The sequence below is a fragment of the Lipotes vexillifer genome, unplaced genomic scaffold, assembly GCF_000442215.2.
Source record: "Lipotes vexillifer unplaced genomic scaffold, Lipotes_vexillifer_v1.1 scaffold39, whole genome shotgun sequence".
NCBI lineage: Eukaryota > Metazoa > Chordata > Mammalia > Artiodactyla > Lipotidae > Lipotes > Lipotes vexillifer.
The window spans coordinates 1,812,932-1,834,005 of record NW_006787038.1 but is presented as its reverse complement, the minus strand read 5'-3'; the positions used below and the strand labels follow the sequence as shown (position 1 = coordinate 1,834,005).

Sequence of the window (21,074 nt, the reverse complement as noted above, 5' to 3'; positions counted from 1 at the left end):
CACTGTAGTGGCCACTCCCGCTGCGGAACACAGGCTCCGGACATGCAGGCGCAGCGGCCATGGCTCACAGGCCTAGCTTCTCCGCGGCATGTGGGATCTTCCCCGACCGGGGCACGAACCCGTGTCCCCTGCATCAGCAGGTGGACTCTCAACCACTGCGCCACCAGGGAAGCCCCACCAGGAATATTTAAAAGGTGATTTCTACCTGACGATCATGCTGATATTCTTTGATACTTTCTTCTAAAATTTTGAGGTTGTTCTCTTTAATTTAGAATTTTAAACTTGAATTTACTTTTGTATAAGGTATGAGGAAGAGATCAATTTTTTTTCCTTAAGTCAATTGTCCCGACACCTCTCATGAAGAATTCATCCTTAGCCCACTGGTTCGAAATGCCTCCTTTATCCTAAGTCAAATCCCCTAGATGCATGAAATATTTTTTTTTTTTGGACTCTAGTCTATTCTTATCTATTTATGTGTACCAACGTCACCTCTTTTAAAAATTGCAGCTTTATAATAACTCTTTAGATCTGGTAAGGCAAGATCCTAACCCCCACCATTTGCTTTTTCCCAAGGGGCTCTTGTTGCACATTTTCATATACTGTGTAAAATCATCATGAGATATTATGTATCTGTATGTCTGTGTCTTTACTACTGTTTTTCTCCGTTAGAAAAAGAGCACCAGGAAGGCGTTTTTGTTTTGTTTTATTTACCACCATCTCCTTACTATCTAGAACAGGGTTAGGCCCATAGTAGACCCTCCATAAGTTTTTGTTAAGGGAATGAATAACCATATGGATTTTAGAAGCATCCTGTCAAGTACTACAGAGTGCTTTTAGTATTTTCATTGAGATTGCACTGAAGTTTTAAATTATTTTGGAGAGAATCAACATCTTGACGACAATAGTCATTCCATTATTGAACACAGCACGTCTCTCCATTTTTTGTGACTTTCAATTTTATTATTTCCTCCATGAAGGTCTTATATACTTCTGATTAGTTTATTCATAAGCATTTCAGAGTTTTTGTTACTGTGATGAATGGGATTTTAAAGTTATTATTACATTTTCAAATTGTTACTGTTGATATATAGAAAAGCTCTCTTGATTTGTAAATATTGAACCGTTCTAACACACTAATTGCTGCTCTGGGTTTTCTAGGCGGGTAATCACATTATCACAAATAATGGCAATTTGGTCTCTTCCTTTCCAATCTTTAAACCTCTTCTTTTTTTTGTTTTGGCTTGTTTGTTTGTTTGTTTACATCTTTATTGGAGTATAATTGCTTTACAATGTTGTGTTAGTTTCTGCTGTACAACAAAGTGAATCAGCTATATGTATACATATATCCCCATATCCCCTCCCTCTTGAGCCTCCCTATCCCACCCCTCTAGGTAGTCGCAAAGCACCGAGCTGATCTCCCTATGCTATGCAGCAGCTTCCCCCTAGCTAGCTATTTTACATTTGGTAGTGTATATATGTCATTGCTACTCTCTCACTACTTCCCAGCTTCCCCTTCCTCCCCCGTGTCCCCAAGTCAATTCTCTTCATCTGCGTCTTTATTCTCTTCTTTGTTTTTAATTTCTTATCATGTTAGTTGTAACTTCCAGTATATTGTTGACGAGTAGAGGTCTTAGCTCATTTCTGACTGCACTGGGGTATCATTCAAGATAGGTCAAGGTTTGCTGCAGTAACAAACTGTCCCAAAATCTAGTGGCTCAACACAATCAAAATTTATTTCTCACTTACACCTCATATTCAACACAAGTCATGGGTCAGGGAGGGGTTCCTTATTGTTATTTCTCAGAGACTCAGGCTGATGGAGGCTAAGCACATGGACGTGTGCTTCCACAATCACTATGGCAGGAGGAATTATGTACTGGCTTTTGAAGCTTCCACCCTGAAGTAACTGCTGTTCTGTCCACTGACATTTCAAAGCAAGTCGCATGGCCAAACCTAACTTCCAAAGGGGTAGGGAAGTGTGATCCTTCCATATGCCAGAAGAACAGCTGGACCGTGGGAATGCTTCTCATGCTCCACCGTTACACATGGTGTTTGCTCTAAGTTTCTGGTAGATAACCCTTTATCAAGTTTAGAAGTAAGTGCATGAGTTTGTTTAGAACTTGTTAAGTAAAGAGTTTGTCCTTATCATGAATGAGTGTTAAATTTTATCAACTGTTTTTATGTCATCTGTTTGATGTGTAAATGTTATTTTTCTCCCTTAATTTGTTAAGGCATTTATATATGCTGTTTCTTTACCCAGAACATTCTCCTCCACTGTCCTCTTCAAACAGTTTTCCTGGTTAATTCTCATTCTTTAGAGCTCATTCACTCATCCAGCCAATATTGACTGAGCAATGCTATGTGCCAGATGTTGTTCTAGGCACTTGGGATACATCTGGGATACATCTGGGATACAAAGCAGATAAAGGTCTTACCCATGTGGACCTTACACTGGGGGGAGGAAAGAAAAGAAACGTATAAAATAAATAAGTAAATTAGATAGCATGCCAATAATCTTGAGTACAACAGAGAAGAAGCAGGGCAGGACAAGGGAGAGATGGAGATGTTGGGAAGGTGTAGTCAGAGTAGGTCTCTCATGACATCAGGGCAACGACTCAAAGCAGGGGCAGAGTTTACTAGGTAGGTATCCAAAACCAGACTGTTCCAGGCAGAGGGCAGCAGTGGGGCAAAGGCCCTGGGGTGGGAATTGCCATGTGCGTTCTAGAAGCATTAAGGAAGTTCTGGGGCTGCAGCTGAGTGAGTGAGCCTGGTAAGGGATGAAGCTGGAGAGATAGCGGAGGATGGTGACTGTGAGGGCCTTAGAGGTCATAGAAGGGCCTTTGAGTTTTTCTCGGACTAAGATGGGAGCCCTTGCAGACTTTTGGACAGAATCTGACTGCGCTTTGAAAGGATCCCCCTGATGCAGTGGTGAGAACCACCTTTAGGGTGGCAAGGGTAGAAACAGGAAGACAGGTGGAATCGCCTACAATAAATCAGGTGTGAGATGAAGATGCTCCTACGAGAGTCATAGCAGTGGAGGTGGCGAGAAGTGCTGAGATTCTGGATACATTCTGAAGGAAAAACCATGATGATATTCTAATGGATTAGATATGGAGTGTGAGAAAATAAGAGAAGCCAGGATGGCTCCAAAATTTTGGCCTGAGCAATGGGAAGGATGGAGCTGGAAGAGTGGAAGAGGCTTTAGGTGGAGAAGGTTTCAGGTGGGGGAGGATCAAGAGTTCAGTTTTTTTTTTTCTTTTTCATTATGATAATTTTTTTATTGAGATAAAATTCACATATCATAAAATTCACCTCTTTAAAATGTGACTTCGATGGTTCTTAGAATATTCATGAGTTGTGCAACCATCACACTATCTAATTCCAGAACACTTGTTGACCCCTCCCCCAAAGAAACCCAATACCCATTGTCCACTCTCCTTCCCCCCTCCTAGACATCTACTTTCTGTCTGTATGAATTTGCTTATTTTGGAAATTATATATAGACGGAATCATACAGCATGTAGCCTTTTGTGTCTGACTTCTTTCATTCAGCATAATTTTTCCGAGGTTCTGGACTCTTTGAATTTGAGGTGTTTTATTAGGCTATCAAATATTTAAGTCTGGTAGAGAGGTGAGGGCTAAGGAATACAGAAAATATAAGATATCTGTAAATAGATATACAGAATCATCAATATATGGAAGAATACTACTTAAAATCATGAGACTAGGTGCAATCCCTCATCAAGTGAGTAAGGACAGAGAGAAGGAAGATGCCCCAAAACTGGCACACTGGAACATCTGGAAGAGAAGAAGCCATCACAGGGGAGCGAAGGGGCTGCTGGTGAGAGGGAGGCAATAGAGAGTATGGGTCCTGGAAGCCTGGGGAGAAAGTGCGTGGACAGAAGGCTGTGATCATCTGGGTCAGATGCTCCTAAGAGGTCAAGTAAGATGAGGACTGAGAAATGACCATTGGGTTTAGCACCCAGGAGGTCATGGAGCTCCTGGTTGACCAAGAGCTATTTCAGAGCGATGTCAGGGAAGAAAGCCTCATCAGAGCGGGTTCAAGAAAGAGTGGGAGAAGAGAAACTGGAGACAGTAGAGACAGCTCTTTCGAGGAGTTTTGCTGCAAACCTGGGGTGGTAGATAGGAGAGAAGTGAGGCCAAGAGTGTTTTTTGTTTTGTTTTCAAGATGGGAGAATCAGCATGATGTTTGTTTCAGACAGGAATGAACGATGCAGTGGGAGCCAAAAATTAATGATGTAGGAGAGAAAGGGGAGAATTGCCGGACGGGGTTCCTTGAGGAGGTGACGGGACAAGATTGATCCCAAGGGGAAGGTTGGCCTTTGATGGGGCTCGGACAGGTCATCTATCGAAAGAGATGGAGAGACGGTATGTGGGTGCAGACCTGGCCAGCAGGCAGATAGCAGGCAGGGTAGGAGTCTGTGTTCCTAAATTTTCAAGGGATGGAAGAAGCATGGTCTTTGGCTGAGTGAGGGGGAGGAGGTGTTGGGAATTAGAAGGGAATGGAATGAAAAGGTATCTAGAAGAGAGCAAGTGCACTAGGGAAGAATAGTGTGAGTCCAGGCAGCATTAGGGTGCAGGTGAGGTCTGTGCGCCCAGTTCAGATATCACCCCTTCCCGAAAGTCTTCTCACCCCCAGACTAGGTCACTCCCCTTGCTGCCTCATGGCCCCTGTGGTGCTTCTCTCTCACAACTCTCATCACAACTGGAATGAAATATCAACTGTATTCTTTAGTTCTTTAATCCCTGTAACCCTCCCTAGACTGTAAACCCCATGAAGACATGAGCAGAGACTGTCCCCTCCGTCGCGGTATCTTGGCATCTAGCTCCTCCCACACAGTAGTCTCTCAATACATAATATTTAAATAGTTGAATAAATGAATGAAGTAATGGATGAGAAAAGTCCTGGAAGCTGCATGTGTGCTTTTAGTCGGCCTAGATTTCTGAAGTAACTCCTTCCGCATCCCTGTGAGATTCTGGACCTCCTCTCTTCGTAGCTTTTACCCCCACCCCAATCCCTTCCCCGCCCCCCTGCCCCCTCCCCCTCCCCCAGCGCTCCGCTTTGCGGGCGCTTCTGCTTTAAGGGCCCCGCAGAAGTCGAGCCGGGCGCTGATTGGTGGTTTATTCTAACGGATAGAGGATGAGCTCATCTGCAACCAATGACCGAGCTGCATCCGGCCAGACCCCTGCACCTGGGTGGAGGGCTGAAAGCAGCCGCCCACGGTGCAAGGTCCCCCGCGGGGGCGAAGGGGCAGTGGCGGCAGGGCTGGGTCTGGCCACGCGGACCGAGCTCCTGGCTCGGGCAGGTACGGTGTTTGCCCGGCTCCTCCTCCATCCCCCTACCCTAGGAGAGGATGCCCCCTCTTCTCACTCCCCCAGCCCGCCTTCCTCGGCGACCCCCGAGGGGCGGTGCACCTTGCGTGCCGGGGACTCGCGGGTTGGACGCGACGCTTTCTGGGTCCAGGCGCGGCTATGCGGTTCTACCCGGAAGGACCCGGCCCGGCGGGTGGTCCCGGAAGCCGGGCCCTGACACAGAGCAGCCCGCCCTGTCGGCCTTGGTGCCTCTGAGCACAGGACTCAGAGCGGCATGTCCCTGGTGACTAGGCCGAGTGGGGAGGGGGCGGCTTCCGGGCCCCCCTCCTTCCACCTCCTGGCCGCATCCTGGCCAGGGTTCAGCTCCCCGCTGGCTTCACGATGTGGGTTTTCCTCCCCGCCCCACTCCCCATCCTGTTCTCTCCTCCCTCTCTGCACAGAGGCAGAAATGACCTGGAGTTGGCAATTTGGGCCCTGCCCCTTCCCAATGGGGCCTGAGAGAGCGAAGGTGCAGAGGCTGCAGTGAGGGGCAAAGGCAGCTCTGCTGGCCTCTCTCTGAGCCCTTGCCTTTCCTGAAGACACTGCTCTTATCCCTTTGGCCACTTGTATCACACACTGCTCAGGGAGGAGCTGCTGTATGGTCCTTGGAGGCCACGTGGCCTCCTGGCCTTCTCAGAGACAGAGCCAGGAGGCCAGAGGCATCCCCTCCCTAGGGCTGGTTGGGCTCTGACCTCATTCCTCTAACTCCACCCAGAGTGGCACTGAATCTGCCACTCAGTCATTTCATTTGCCCGCAGACTTTAAGGCCAAGCCCTGTGCCCGGCTCTCTGCCTGGCTTCTTGGGGGTCCTCACTCCCTGGCCACACTGACCTCAGGACCTAGGGAAATGAAATAAAGCAGGGGCAATCCATTCTGTTCAAGGAGGTGCCATGGAGCCGAACCTTGAAGGATAGATGAGATTCCCGTGGGAGGACCAGGGAGGGGAGAACAGGCAGGATGGAGGGAACAGTATAAGGAATGGCCTTTGGGCCCCAGGCCCTGGCTTCAGCCTCAGAGTGTGTGAGCTCCATGTTTAATGTGTATAGAGGCCCTTTGCAGGCATATCCTCAGCTCTCTCCAGTGCTCAACACATAGTAAGTGCTCAAGAAATACTTGATGAACTGAATTTGAATTGAAAACAAAAAACCCAGAGCCCAAAGCATGTTATTATTCTGTTATTACCACCACTTAGGGAAGATCTGGCTCAGTGAGGGATATTACCCACATTAGCTCTGATTCCTCCAGCCCTTGGACGTGAGCATTAGCATACTCAGTGGAGGAAACCAGGGTGCAGATGGGGTGTTACTCCCAGCAGGATTCTCCCTAATGCCTCTGCTCATTCCAGGTCCCTGCTCCAGGGCAGCCATGAGCGTGGTGGCCTGTGAGTGTCCCCCTGGCCCTGGCCTGGACCCCAAGCCCTGCTCATGAGTGCGGTCCCAGGCCCTAGTGTACCGGGAGCAGATTCGCAACCGGGTCACTCCAGGGGCACCTGACATGACCAAGCGCGACTACCTTGTGGATGCAGCCACACAGATCCGGCTGGCCCTGGAGCGTGATGTCAGTGAGGAGTATGAGGCAGCCTTCAGCCACTACCAGAATGGCGTGGACGTTCTGCTCCGAGGCGTAAATGGTGAGGCTGGGGCTGGGCAGGGACGGAGGCCGGTGGTGAAGGGCTCATCCCGCCATCTGTCCATCTGAGCTGGGCGAGCAGGGCTCTCTGTGTGGGCCCTGCAGGGCCTCTGCCAAGGACAGTAATAACAGTTCTCATTTATCGAACGGTTCCTATACACCAGGCGCTGGTCTAAGGGCTTTACCTGTATCAACTCATTTCCCATTCACAGTAATACAAACCACTGTATATGTTCTTACAAACCACTGTATATGTACTTCCAAATATATAAGAATGATTTTTATTCCTGTTTTCCAGATGAGGAAACTGAGGCACAGGGCAGTTAAATAGCTTGCTTGAGACTCCACAGCTGTCAAGTGGCAAAGCTGGGGTTTGAACAGTGTGGGCTCCAGAGGCTGTGCGCTTGGCTCACTAAGCTTGCCTGCCCCTGAAGCTGGGCTGGGGTCCTGCCCTCTGGGGGCTTGCATTCTAATGGGGGGAGATTGATGAGTTGATGATGGACTATTATAGTCCCAGATGGCAAGAACAATGAGGAGGAACTGAAAGGAGGGAAGAGGGAAACTGAGGCCAGACTAGGCTGGCATAGGCCATTTTCTAGAAGTCAAAACCCTAATCTGAGTACTGAAGAATGGTGGACATGTCCAGCTGAAGGGCTGGGTGGGGCTCCAGAGGGAGAACCGCACAGGCCTGGAGGTGAGAGGGGAGGCCTGTTCAGGGAAAAGGAAGGCATTTCCAAGTAGAGGGAGAGGCTGGCCCTGAGGCCACTTGGAGACCCCTGAGGGCCTTGGTGGCCAGGCTGGGGGTAGGAGTCAGGCCCCAATTCACGCTTCCTACCCTCCCGCCGATGAGACCTCTCAATACCTGGGCTTCGTGCCTGTCCAGTGACTTCCTTTACCCTCCCGCCCTGATCCCCATTCTGGCCTCTTTCACACTGGGCATCAGAGAGAGAACGTGTGCTCTCTGGGGGCTTCTGTCTCCTACTCTGAAAAACGGACATGGAAATCCACACTGTGTCCCTTCCCAGGGTGTGATGGTGGCCAGCGAGGTAGTAGGTGCCAGCTGTAAAGTGCTGTAGGCTGAGTGGCGACTGTGGTTCCCAACCTCTCCTGCCACCATCCCTCCTCCTCCTCCCCTGCTGGTCTCCCATCCAGAGGAGGACCCAAGAACAGAGGTGGGGTCAGAATCCACTGACCAGCATCAGAAATAGGCACTACCTCCTATGGAGGGCAGAGGGCAGGCAGTGGGAGCGCAAACCCCAGCGTCCTCCCAAGGACAGGACCCCTCCTCCCCACAGTCGACCCCAACAAGGAGAGATGTGAGGCTGTAAAGCTGAAAATTACCAAGTACCTGCGGCGGGCAGAGGAGATCTTTAATTGCCACCTGCAGAGGACGCTGGGCAGTGGAGCCAGCCCTGGCACGGTAAGGAGACCCCAAAGGCCTGAGGGCTCTGAGGGGAGAGAGCTGAGGCCCTCACCCCACAGGCCAGGGAGCTGTCACCCGCCATCCCAGGCGGCAGGCAGACGGTGGAGAGCACAGGTCGGCTGGTGTGTGTGCCAGGGCTGCCCTGCTGCCTCCCTCCTGGCTTCCTCTCTATCCCACACTCTCCATAATTCATTCATTTGCAAACGCTAGTGAATCATCTCCGGTCCAGTCTTACGCCCCCACGGAGTACACACACACACACACCTCCCCACCCTCACGCATGGCCCGTACATGTGCTCACCTATGCGCACACTCAGGCTCTCAGATCTCTCTGTGTTTGGCTGGGCTGCAGTGAGTATTCGGAGCAGACACAAATACCTACGTGCATATACACACACATGAACATGTGCATATATAAATGTGCAAAAGTCCTCTCCCCATACGGCTTTTCTTGACCCAGTGGGCACTCAGAAAGGATTGAAGATGCACGCACACTTCTCAAGCCCGCACGTGTGCACATACACACCCCTTCTAGGCTTGCTGCACCCTGTAAGCTGCTTTCCCCAAAGCAGGTGCCTGGGCCACATGCCTTGGTGTTGGAGGCGTGTTCCCCGAGATGCACATGTTCCCAGGTTACTTCCCCTTCCCCGGGCGCATCTGCCTCCTGTGGACAGGGCTTCTGAGAGGGGGTTTCTGAAGCCCTGAGAACTCCCTGGGTCTGGGAGGAGGGCTAGGCGGGGACCGAGCTGAGAGGGTAGCCTGGCCACCGTGGACCGAGGCCAGCTTCTCTGCTCAGTCTATCCCTGTGAGGTGGGCCCTGCCTGTACCACGGTCCTGCCCTCTGTGGTCACTGCTCTCCTGGCAGCCGGGGCCCTGCCCACTGCCTGGTAAGAAGGTTGTGGCTGAGGAGGACTCACCCTGAGGCCGCTACGTGGCTCTCTCCTGCCTCTGCAGGGTTTTAGCAGCCTGAGGCTGCGGCCCATCCGGACACTGAGCTCTGCCCTAGAGCAGCTGAGGGGCTGCAAGGTGGTCGCGGTCATCGAGAAGGTGAGTGAGCACCGCCTGAGGTGTGGGAGGAGGTGTTGCTTATAATTGGGAGGGGCAGGTGTTGGAAAGAGGTCAGAGGGCCGCGGGGAGAGCAGCTGTGGCGGGGTCCCCCACCCGCCCCCACCCCAGCCCGCACCAGTCAGCTCTGGAAAGGAAAACGTGAGGAAAAAGCAGAGGCGCGCAGCTCCTCTCCACAGCCCGCCAGCTCAGACGCAGAAAGCCACTCCCTCCGGGGCGCCCAGCCAGCCCGCGCTGCCCTGCCTGCCCCACTTCCACTTCCCCAGGGCTGCAGCCAGGAGTCTCCCCACCTAGCACAGCCCAGAGGTTCCTGTGGCGGGAGTGCGCTTATCTCCAGAAACCCGTCCTGCGGACGGTCGAAGCGGGCTGGTACCTTGTCCAGGGCCTTGGCAGCTCTGCCCTTTCTCTCCTGGCTCCTCCGGCCACCCCCCATCCTGACCCCATCTAGGATCTTTTCCCTTAATTCAGGGCAGACAGGAAGATAGGAGCTGACAGCCAAAACTGAACCTGGGACACTCATCAGAAGGACAGACAAGTTGGGTCAAATGAGATTTGAGCCAGTATTTGATCGCTCTCCGCCCCAGCCCAGGGGTACCTGAATATTTGCTAAAGCGTTTTTTCCCTCAAACTGGCTGTTTATCAGAATTCCCTGGGGGAGCTTCCTAAAAATACAGATGCCCGGGCCCATCCCAAACCCACTGAGTCAGAATTTCTAGGGTTGAGCCCAGGCACCTGTAATTTAAAACATTCATGGGGGTGTTTGGACGGGTCTGGGAACCCGCAGAGAAAAGGGGACCGGTGTGTGCTCCCCGACATGCCGAGGGTGAAGTGCTGGCCGGGCTGGCACCGCGTGGCCACACACGAGCTCCTTTCCCTATCTGGGCGCTGGTTTCCTCATCTGGAAGTGGAGGTAAGGATCCTCCCACCCACCCCCGCCCCACCCAGCGTGATGTGGGGACTAAAGTGAAATGATTCGGGGGAAAGGCCTAGCACACGCTAAAGCATTTGATACAGGTTTGGTGGCCATGAAGGCGAATGACGAGAGTGTGTGGCGAGCAGGCTTCCCATCCCAGCCTTGCTCCAGCTGCTGCTCCCAGGTCCCTGGAACAGGCCCCAGTCTGTCAGCCAAGGCCCAGCCAGCTTCCGTCTGCCCAGCCCTTCCCTCCCATTGCGCGAGTCCACGTGGCCTGGCCGCTTCCCCGGGCAGGCGGAGGAGGTGACAGCCACCACTGTTGCCCCGTGTGGGATCCCACTGAACCAGTGGTGTTTTGGAGAGAGGGGTTCTGGGTCAAATAAGTTTTGGAAACAGTGAGTTAAAGTTACATTACTTCCGTTTTTAAGTATAGGAAGTTTCAAGCTTTTAGGATGTAGATGTACACAGTGAATCTCCAAGAGGGAGGTCTGTGATAGAGTTCCCTGAATTTGAATTTAACCCCGGACATACATGTGCAAAGCATTTTTGGAGTCCCATATTCTGAGGCCTGTGCATATGGGAATTAGAAACTCAGGCCAAGCCCAGCCTTTCTGTCTTGAGAGTGCCCTCTTTTCTTTCTTTTTATATACTTTCTTGGGCACTCAATTTACTTTCTCCACCTCCCTCCTAAAATCCTGCTTCCTTTTTCTGAGTCATTCCCAAGCCAGGAACACCAATCTCCTCAAATTAGGAGAGGTGTTGGGGCCACTGGGCCCAGGTCCCTGCAGCCAGGCCTGGATGAGTATCACCACATTCCGTACCACAGCTCTGCCCAGACAGATCTGGGCAGGCAGGTGGGAGGGCAGTGCCAGCCTGCAGCAGCTCACAGACTCAGGGGGAGCAGAGGGCCCCGCTCAGGAAGCCTTGAGTGCCCCCCAGAAACACCCCATTGTGAGGGTTAAAGGGGCTGGGGAGCGGGGGGTCCCTCAGGACCGAAGAGATACTGGCAGGGGTAGGGGGTGGCAGGGAACAGCAAGGAGGGTGGATCAAGGACTAGGCAGGCAGCAGGCCAGGAGAGCCAGGGTCTGCTGTTGGGGAGCCTGGGGGGCTTGGGAGACAATGCTGCCTATTTGCCGAGCTTTGTCCCGGAGCCAGGCCTTGAGTCAGGGAGGGGAAGAAAGAGACCAGCCAAGTCACTTCCATGTTTTTGGCTCAAACACAGGGGTGTTTTTTGAATTATTGTTAGTTATCAGCATTTAAAAATTGGCAGGTTTCATAGAGAAATCCAGATTTCCTACTTATCCTGAGAAATCAGAAGGTCTGGAAATGCTGGCTCACATTCATGTCAGCCGGAGCAGAGGACGGGCTGCCCGATTTAATGGGGCACCTGCCCTCCGTCGGCCCCTTTCTCATCCTGCCCATTGGCCCACATGCCCAGCCCCTGTGGACCTTAGTGCTTGAGAACCTGCTTGAAACTTCTGGATTTGTTTGCTCCAGGAGGGGTCCTCCTGGCCTTTATACTGTGGACATTTTAAAAGAAAGGGTTAATGTGTTTCACCAAAGCTTTCATTGTCCCTGAATCCCGAGAACTCAGTGGGTTTCATTTATAAAAAAGAGATTTCCCTTTTTATTTATTATTATTTACTTATTTATTTATGGCAGCGTTGGGTCTTCGTTGCTGTGCACGGGCTTCTCATTGCGGTGGCTTCTCGTGTTGCTGAGCACAGGCTCTAGGTGTGTGGGCTTCAGTAGCTGTGGCTCGAAGGCTCTAGAGCTCAGGCTCAGTAGTTGTGGCTCACAGGCTTAGTTGCTCCGTGGCATGTGGGATCTTCCCAGACCAGGGCTGAAACCCATGTCCGTTGCATTGGCAGGCGGATTCTTAACCACTGCGCCACCAGGGAAGCCTGCGATTTCTCTTTTTAAAAAGGTGAGGGCAGGCACCCTTCACCAGAACTGCCTTCCACCTTCCCGATAGCAATACTCACCTGACATTTGTAAGGCCCATTCTAGTTTGCCAAGCTGTTGCATTAAACCCTCTCGGTCACCCTGGGGAGGAAAAGGGTTATACTGTGCAGTCCGATACAGTAGTCACCAGCCACATAAGACTATTTTAATTAATTAAAATTAAATATTCTATTTCTCAGTGGCACCAGCCACCTTTCAAGGGCTTGATAGCCACATGTGGCTAATGGCTTCTAACGGACAGTGCAGATATATAATATTTCCATCATGGCAGAAAGTCCTACTGGACAGTGCTGCATTTTTTTAAAGATATTTATGTATGTATTTATTTTGGCTGTGCCAGGTCTTAGTTGTGGCATGTGGACTTCTTAGTTGTGGCATGTGCGACCTGTTAGTTGTGGCACGCGGACTCTTAGTTGTGGCATGCATGTGGGATCTAGTTCCCCGACCAGGGATCGAACCCAGGCCCCCTGCATTGGGAGCGCCAAGTCTTTCTTACTCACTGGACCACCAGGGAAGTCCCTGGACAGTGCTGCATTTTAATCATTGTCTTACAGAGAATGTAACTGAGGTTCATAGAGGTCAAGAGACAAACTAGTGCTCTATAGCACAGAGCAAAAGAGGAAGGGTGTTTTTTTGTTTGCTTGGTTTAATGGGAAAATGCCCCCTTTTCTACCCTTTTGAAATATCATGAAAGAGAAAGGAGTTTAGAACAGAAAAGAAAAAAATAATTCCCCACCATCCTATCTAATTCCAAGATAATCACTGTTAATGGTTTGGTCTAATTCTTTCTTGATAGATGTGTGTGTATATATATATTTTTTCTTCTCTTTTTTAACACACTTGTTTCAATGTACTGATCAAGTTTTATTTCTGGCCTCCACGACCTTCACTGCTGTTTTTTTGTAAACGAGAAGACTTGCCCAAGACAAGACAAGGTGGAGGGGAATCCCACTTGGCAAGTGGCAGTGGGGAATTATCCGGGGTGTCAGCACTTGTGGGAAACTGTATTATCCTAAATGACCCCAGAGTTCTCTTTCTTTCTTTTTCAAGCTTTGCGTATTATTTGGCCAAGGAGCCGGGACTAGGCTGGACTCCATCTCTGGCTGTTGGAGGAGAGACCTCTAGTGGTCAGAAGGGATGCCTCACTCCTGCTGCCCCTGTGCTCAGAGTCTACCACCTTCATCTCACTGACGATGGGGAAACTGAGGCCCAGAGGGGAAGGCATGCACCAGGTCACCTGGTTGTGCCCCTGTTTGCAGTTATGTCTCCAGGGCTACGGGATCAGCCTGTCTGGATTCACATCTTGGCTCTACCACTTTTTAGCAGGGGGACCGTAGGCAACGTAACCTCTCTGAACCTCAATTTCTTCATCAGTAAATGAGTCACTAGTAATGCTCACCTGGTAGGGCTGGAGAATAAAACTAAATGACCTAGATAAAGCCCTTAGCGCAGAGTAAATGCTGTATAGCCAGTGTGAGGTTTCCCTGTGATATTAATAATCGTCACTATAGACTATTGAGAGCATGTTATGTGGCAGGCACAGGCTGCTGCTGTACTTGAGTTGCTTGCTTTAATAGAATCCTCCTAATGGCCTTCTGAAGGAGGTACTGCTATGACCCATTTTGCAGTAAAGAAGACCAAGGTTCACAGAGGCCATGTGACTTGGCAAATGTGGTAACTGACATTCCCACCGCCTTTACATTCTCCAAGGGCCTTCCCATTGGTGGCCTCAACAAACCAGTGATAAGGGAGGGTGGGCATTTGTAATTCCTGTTTGGTAGATGAGAAAATCAATTTGCTCACCCAAGATCTGAACCCCAATCCTAGGCTGCAGCCTTCGTCACTGCCCAGTGACCTGGCCTCAGGGCCTGGTTCCCGTGTGCCACTACGGGGAACGTGTGCAGGGCAGGCTGACGGCTAAGAAGTCACAACACCAGGGTGCTGGCCTTGCCCCCCACATGCCCCTCATCTGGGCCGAATCTTCCGCCTTCCTCCGCTGACGTGTCCTCTCCTATGGCTGGGGTCCACCCCTGCCCACCATGGAGATGAGTCTAGGGCCCAACTCCAAACAAGGCTCTGCCCAGCAATTGGCAGACCACTGCCTCCAAGCAAAACCAACAGGAGAAGGAGTGGGCTGCCCTCCAAAGATAGCCTCCAGAAAGAAAGACCATTTAAAAGAAGGGGCTGGGGGCAGGGGATGAGACCTGAAGGAGCATGGCAAGACCACACGGTCTCGGGCACCACTGGGGCCACATTCTCTGAGCCTTGGCTTCTTCACCTGTAAAATAAGAGATCAGAGAAGGTGACTGGCTCTGAGGTCCCTTCCAGCCATGACACCCTCGGACCCTACAGGATGGACCACTCAGCATGCATGTGGGAAGCACTGACTACCTCCCTGTCCTATGCAGGCCTCTGGGAGTACAGAGCTGGACATGTGGTCCCTGCCCTCTCGGAGCTCACAGCCCAGCAGGGAGACAGGAAATTAGACACAGTGTGATAGGGTGAGCCCAGAGAGCACTGGAGACAGATTAGGAGCCCCAGCCTAACGCGAGGGTTGGGAAGGCTTCCTGGAGGAGGTGGTACCTGAGCTAAGACCTGCGGATCTAACGAGGGTGGATGAGCAGGACAGGTTCGATGTCAGTTTGGCGGTGGGGGGGTACACTCTGCACTACCAAAGCCTGGCCTCCCAGCCCAGCCTTGGTGGAGGACGCGGGGAGGCTGGGGCTGGGGCCATGGAGTCCCAGGAACTAGCATGTGACTTGACTAGTGCCTCCTGGACCTCGGCAGGTGCAGCTGGTCCAGGACGCAGCGACGGGAGGGACCTTCGTGGTGAAGGCAGGTGCCGCCCAACCCCCTGCCGTTCTGCATTCCCCTTTGGACTTTGTCAGAGCTCTTGGAAACCCCTACCCCCTGGGGAACCTCTACCCAGAAGCCGTGTGGGAAACCCACACTCCCTCCAAATCCAACAGCTGTTTGTTCTGCCCCCAGCACGCACCCTGCCTCCCAGAAATGTGCACGTGCGCACACGCATACACACACTGCCTCATCCTTGGACCAGAGATGGGAGGGCCTGCCTTCCAGGGTGGAAAGAGGGTTGAGGGTCAGTTTAGGAACTGGGGGCAGGCAGCTGCTCTCCAGGGTGGCTCCCACGCTTCATCTGGTTGCCCCTGAAGAGCAGAGCAGCCTCTGGCCGGTCCCCAGCTGATCTGCCTGCTCTGCTCCCTCCCCAGAGCCTGTCCAGGTGCCACACTGTGAGCCGGGAGCGGCTGACCATCATCCCACACGGCGTCCCCTACATGACCAAGCTGCTGCGGTATTTTGTGAGCGAGGACTCCATCTTCCTGCACCTGGAGCATGTGCAAGGTGAGGGGGCCCTGTCAGCTCCTCAGGCCTTTGGGATGTCGTCCTGTCTCATCCTCTTCAACTGCCGAGCCCAGATGCCCAGCACAGACCAGGGGACCCAGCCTTCCTGGAGGATGATGGCTGCTGGGGGCTTCTGTGTGGTGCCAGGGGGGCAGGGGACGTCCTGGGAGGATGTTCACATCTTGGGCGGGTGAGAGGGCATTTATGCAGATGTCCCCTTTGTCACCCTCTCCTCCAGTCTTGGCTCTTTTCACTTTTCTAGTCTGTGCCCACCCCTCAGAGTGGCCCCGTGGGGTGATGGTGCTGAAGCTGTAAGGACAGGAACTGGGCCACGTAGCAGATATTTATTGATCAGCCATGATTTTTTTTTTTAAATGAGGTACACATCTCTGGGTCATGACATACAGTCGTCGCAGGTCCCTGGCCTTGTTTTTATTTTACTTACTTAAGCTTCATTACACTTTTCTCCCTTAAAAAAAATTATAATACATTGAACACTGGTGAACCCACCACCTAGACCAAGGACATTAAGAATAATTTACATCTCCTTAGGGGTTAAGCACCTATTTTGTGCCGGGTTGTGAGGCTGGGGCCGCTTTAGGTGGGTGGAGAGGAGGGGAGAGGGCATCCTAGGCTGAGGGAGGGGAGGGAGCAGAGGTGAGGACCTGGAAGGCAAAGGATCCGTGCCCAAGATGCGGGGTGGGGGTAGGGGCATTATACACATTCTACACATTTTACTTCTTGATGCTACATTTCCAGGTGGTCTTTATGGCAGTTATACTGTTTGGTTTAGGTAAAAGTCATTTTTTCTCTGGGAGAGAGGAGAAAGGTGGGCCAAGATTAACATTTGTTGAAGTCCTACTGCATGTTATACACTCTGTACAGGGTTTTTCATTTGCACCTCACAACAATTCTGTAAGAAAGACATCATGGGTCTCCTTTACAGATGACCAAGGGCAGGCTTACAGAGGCTAAGCAAGTATTCCAGCATCACACATGAAGTTAGGGGCAAAAATGAAGGTTCAACTTTTGCCCACATCACAATATACCTTTAATTCATAACAGAAGCAGCATCACCTCCAAGGAACTGAAAATTGATTCTTAGGGGTGAAGAGATCTTAGATAGTACTATGTTGTGTTGCCCCCAGAAAGATCAAGGTACATAAACAGATATACACCACATCTCTGGTATTAAAAAATTTCACATTCTGTGGATGGGGAAATGATTAGGGGAAAATGTGTCTAAAAAACCTCCATAAAGTGGATGATAATGAAAAAAGGTTGAGAAACACTCATATATTCAGTGATCTAGCATGTAGATGATGGGCCACCAGGGCTTCACTCCCTCATCGATGCTCACTCTTCGAGTGAGTATTGGTGGTGGTGGCAGGGGGGGGGGGGGGGGTGGTGGTGGCGGGAGTGGGAGAGGGACCTGGGCCCCACGCTCTTTTACTCCCATCCCCATGCTTGCTGCACCCTCTGCACGGCGCAGGAGGCACTCTGTGGTCCCACCTGCTCTCCCAGCCGTGCCTCCAACAGTCTGGGACTAGGTCTGGCTCCAGCCTGGAGAGGATGAAGGCTCAGCTCAACTCCCGCCTCAGCCTCCGGACCCCAGCTCGCCTCCCACCTGGCCACACCTGCCTGCAGGACGGAATCCCCCTGGAGCCTCCCCGGACTTCTCAGAGCCTTACCCCGGCCAGGGGGGCCTCAGCCATCAGACCCCAGAGAGAAGCTGAAGGTGAACCCTCAGCCGGGACCGGCCCTTCCTGCTCCTGGGACCTTCCAAAGGCCCCAGGTGGCCACCTGCACCACCAAGCCAGGCGGGGGCCCGGCCAGAGCTCTGATCCGGGGCCCCCTCGGGGGCTCCCTTGGGTTCATGCAGGGGCCGGCCGGGTGCTGGGGGGCTGTGGCCGAGGCAGAGGTCGGAGCCGCCCCTCAACCGGTGGAGCCGCCTGGAGTGTGAGGGAGGAGCAGGTGAGGCAGTGGGCGGCCGAGATGCTGGTGGCCCTGGAGGCGCTGCACGAGCAGGGGGTGCTGTGCCGGGACCTCAATCCCCGGAACCTGCTCCTGGACCAGGCAGGTAGGAGCCCTGGGCCCAGGGGGAGAAGAGTGGGCCCTCCCCCTCCCCCACCCCTCCGGCGGGAGGCCCCCGAAGCCTCAAGACAGAGAAGGAAATTTCCCCAAGGTCAAGTGGATGCAGAGGTTATCTGCTTCTTCCCTTGCCTCCCCTCCCCGGACTTTTCAGGAGGGACTCTGCTGAGCCTGGTTGGCCAGGGTTGACCTTGGGAAACAAACCCTTTCCCTCGATGAGCTCAGGGCAAGCCTCCTGTGGAGACCAGGTTGTTTCGAGGCCTCAGCGTGGGGGTGGGGGTGGGGCCCTAGGGAGCTTCTGCCCAGCGCAGCCGCTGGCCCCTGCCTTGTGGCTGTTGGGAGAAGCGCTGGAGTCCCCTGCCTCACGCCTGCAGCTCCAAGATGACTAATAGCAATTTTTGTCCCCTTTTATTCCTCCCCGCATGCACTGCATGACAAGGCCACATCCGGCTCACGTATTTCGGCCAGTGGTCAGAGGTGGAGCCTCAGTGCTGCAGGGAGGCTTTGGACAAACTCTACAGCGCCCCAGGCAAGAAGGGAAGGGGTAGGGGGTAGCCCTTGGGTGTCTTTATGTGGGTTGAGCCAGGGGACTGAGGATGACGGAGGTAACTGGGTCATCTGGGCAGGGTGAGTGGAGGGGAGACACGCCTCCTTGGGCGGGCGAGACTGAGACACGTATATTCTTGTTCCCACAGAGGTGGGTGGGATTTCTGAGCTGACCGAAGCCTGCGACTGGTGGAGCTTTGGGTCTCTGCTGTATGAACTGCTGACGGGAACGGTGAGCGGTGTGTGGGCAGGGTGTAGGGCCTGGTGGGTGTCACTGAATGTAGGAGGGGCTGGGGTTAGTCCAGCCAGTCGGTGTTGGGGCAGAGCCTGCCTGGTTCCCGGACACCTGGCCGTCGGGCCCAGTGTTCTGCCAGCACAGCTCCCGCCTCCACCGCCGAGGCCATGAGAGACCATGAAGCCACTCCCACCCAGGCCATGGCCACACTTCACACCACTGCCAGATGAGTGGCTATAGCTAGGGAGACTGTCAACTCAGTGAGAGTTGAGTCGGGATGATCAGGGAAGGTTTCTGGAAGAGAGCGACCGGGGCCTGGATCTGGAGGGAGGGTGGAGCTTGACACAGCCCTTTTACTTAGAAGGCTACCGGATCATCCCCCAAGCGTCCTCTCCCCGCTGCTCACTCCCCGCGTCCACACCCTTCAGAGCTATAACCCCCAGACTTTGGCTGGAAGACCAGAGAGAGGGCCTCCTTCATCCCAGGCTGGCAGCTGCCCTGTCCAGCCTGGGTCAACTCTGAGCTTAAAGTTCCCCTGGCAAGTACCCTTGCTCAGGATGGTGGCCTCCGCCCTCCATCCTCCCTCGTGAGCTCAACGTCACACCTGGGCCTGGTTAAGTCAGGCAGCAGGGAGAGGCCAAACTGCATTTGAGCAGGAAATGCCTCGAGTGGATGCAGTGTGACCGGAAGTCCAGATCTGACTGGTCCCTCCTGGCTCCCTCCTGGTTTGGTCCTGTAGCCAGGGCCTTTGAGAGCCCTGGCTGCACACAGCCCCACAGAATGGCTCTCTCCTCGTGGCCTCCCACCACCTCTCCAGGTCAGGGCTCCTGGCCTTCCTCCTGGTCGCTTCTTGCCTCTCTTCCTGACCTCCAGACAGACCTCTCTGCTCCCCGCAGCTGCACCCTTCTGGAGCACTGAGAGGCCCTGCCTTCTTCCCTCGCCACAGCCCTGCCTTGGCCCTCACAGTAGCACGCCATGTCAAATGAGTGGCCCATGGAAATTTTTTTTCTGTAAGGAGACAAGTTTCGGTGCTATTCCTGATAGAGTGCCTGCCCTGACTGCAACCCAAGACCGATGTTTCTAGCAAGCTTGGAGCCAGAGGGACCTGGGTTCAAACCCTGAACTCAGCACAAATCCCTTGACCTCTCTGAGCCTGCTTCTTGTCTTTAAAATGGGGGTAATAATACTTACTCTGAAGGTTGTTGTGGAAATTACGGATAATGGGTGGGTCTCAGGCATCTTCCGCAGCCTGACATGCAGTAGATCCAAAGCAAGAGGCAACAAGCAGCAGCATCATCATCCCCACGAGATGTGACACAGGGGGAAAATGATAAAACCTGGCCACCATTGGAGTGTACAGACTCTCCTGGGGTCGCCCCCGTGTGTCTTCCCAGGCGCTGTCCCAGAGCCACCCCTCGGGAATCCAACCCCACACCCAGCTCCAGCTGCCCGAGTGGCTCAGTCGCCCCGCAGCCTCCCTGCTGACTGAGGTGAGGTGTGGCCGCCCGGAGAAAGCGGCTTCTTTGGCCTGAGGGTGGACAGAAGGGAGGACAGAGCCCTGTGTGTGAACAAGCCGCCCAGCGTATTAGGTGTCTGATGTGGGTGCAGGAGGTTAATGGGGACAACAAATTTCTATATGTTGGTGGCCAAACACCAATGTCCCCCAGGGTAACACTGGGGGTTCTGTGGGCCGGGCTGGCAGGGAGCAACGGGGTTGGGAAGGCCTGCCCAGTGCTGACTGGGCCTTTTCCACAGCTGCTGCAGTTTGAGCCCGCCGGGCGCCTGGGCGCTGGAGGAGGCGGTGTCAACAAACTCAAGTCCCACCCCTTTTTCAGCACCATCCAGTGGAGCAAACTGGTGGGGTAACCGGAGGGGGTGGAGTAGGCGATGGAAGCAGCTGGACTGGTCTGGATCTCCTCTCTTCTCTTTGCCTGCCACCCAGAGCTGGCCCTTCTAATCAGCAGCCCTCAGGCAAAGAATGAAAGGCAGCTTGCTTTTCCTGGTCGGGCCCCTCCCTTGGGCCTCAGAAGTCTCTTCACTGACCAGGAAGGGCATACGGAGTCCCCCAGCCACATCCTGGAGAAACCCTTCCTAGACGGTGCTGAGCGGGAAGGAAAGAGAGATCTCAGCCTGTTAGGCAGCTTGAACCCCTCCACCCATCAGTCAACAGTCACCTGCTGAGTGCACACCCTGTACTTGGACCTACCATGTTAAAAGGTGCCTTCCTTTGCATTAGCTCTGAGCTACTGACCACCTGCTGAGCCGTGAAATTTTGTGACTCATTATCTGCCATGTGCCCCACTCGGGATGTCTCTGGAGACTCATCTCAGCATACTAGTCCACCGGCTTAGTGGTCCCAAACCAGGGCTGCCCTGGCTGGTCATCTTAACCATGCAACTAGTGGGCCTCTTCCACCAGAGGCTACTTTTGCAGGGGGTCGGGAGGCTGGGGAAGCAGGGAAGAAGTCTGTA

The 21,074-nt window shown here is 53.0% G+C and overlaps 1 protein-coding gene across 1 annotated transcript; it reads left to right on the top strand.

The window, feature by feature from the left end:
- Positions 1–6,738: 6,738 nt before the first annotated feature.
- On the top strand, positions 6,739–20,469 carry RPS6KL1 (ribosomal protein S6 kinase like 1). The gene is given in 10 exon segments (XM_007459741.1): positions 6,739–7,003; positions 8,298–8,422; positions 9,380–9,472; positions 15,156–15,203; positions 15,599–15,731; positions 17,224–17,811; positions 18,262–18,351; positions 18,518–18,600; positions 19,998–20,093; positions 20,359–20,469. Coding segments are annotated over 10 exon segments (1,632 nt in total).
- The last annotated feature ends 605 nt before the right edge of the window (positions 20,470–21,074 follow it).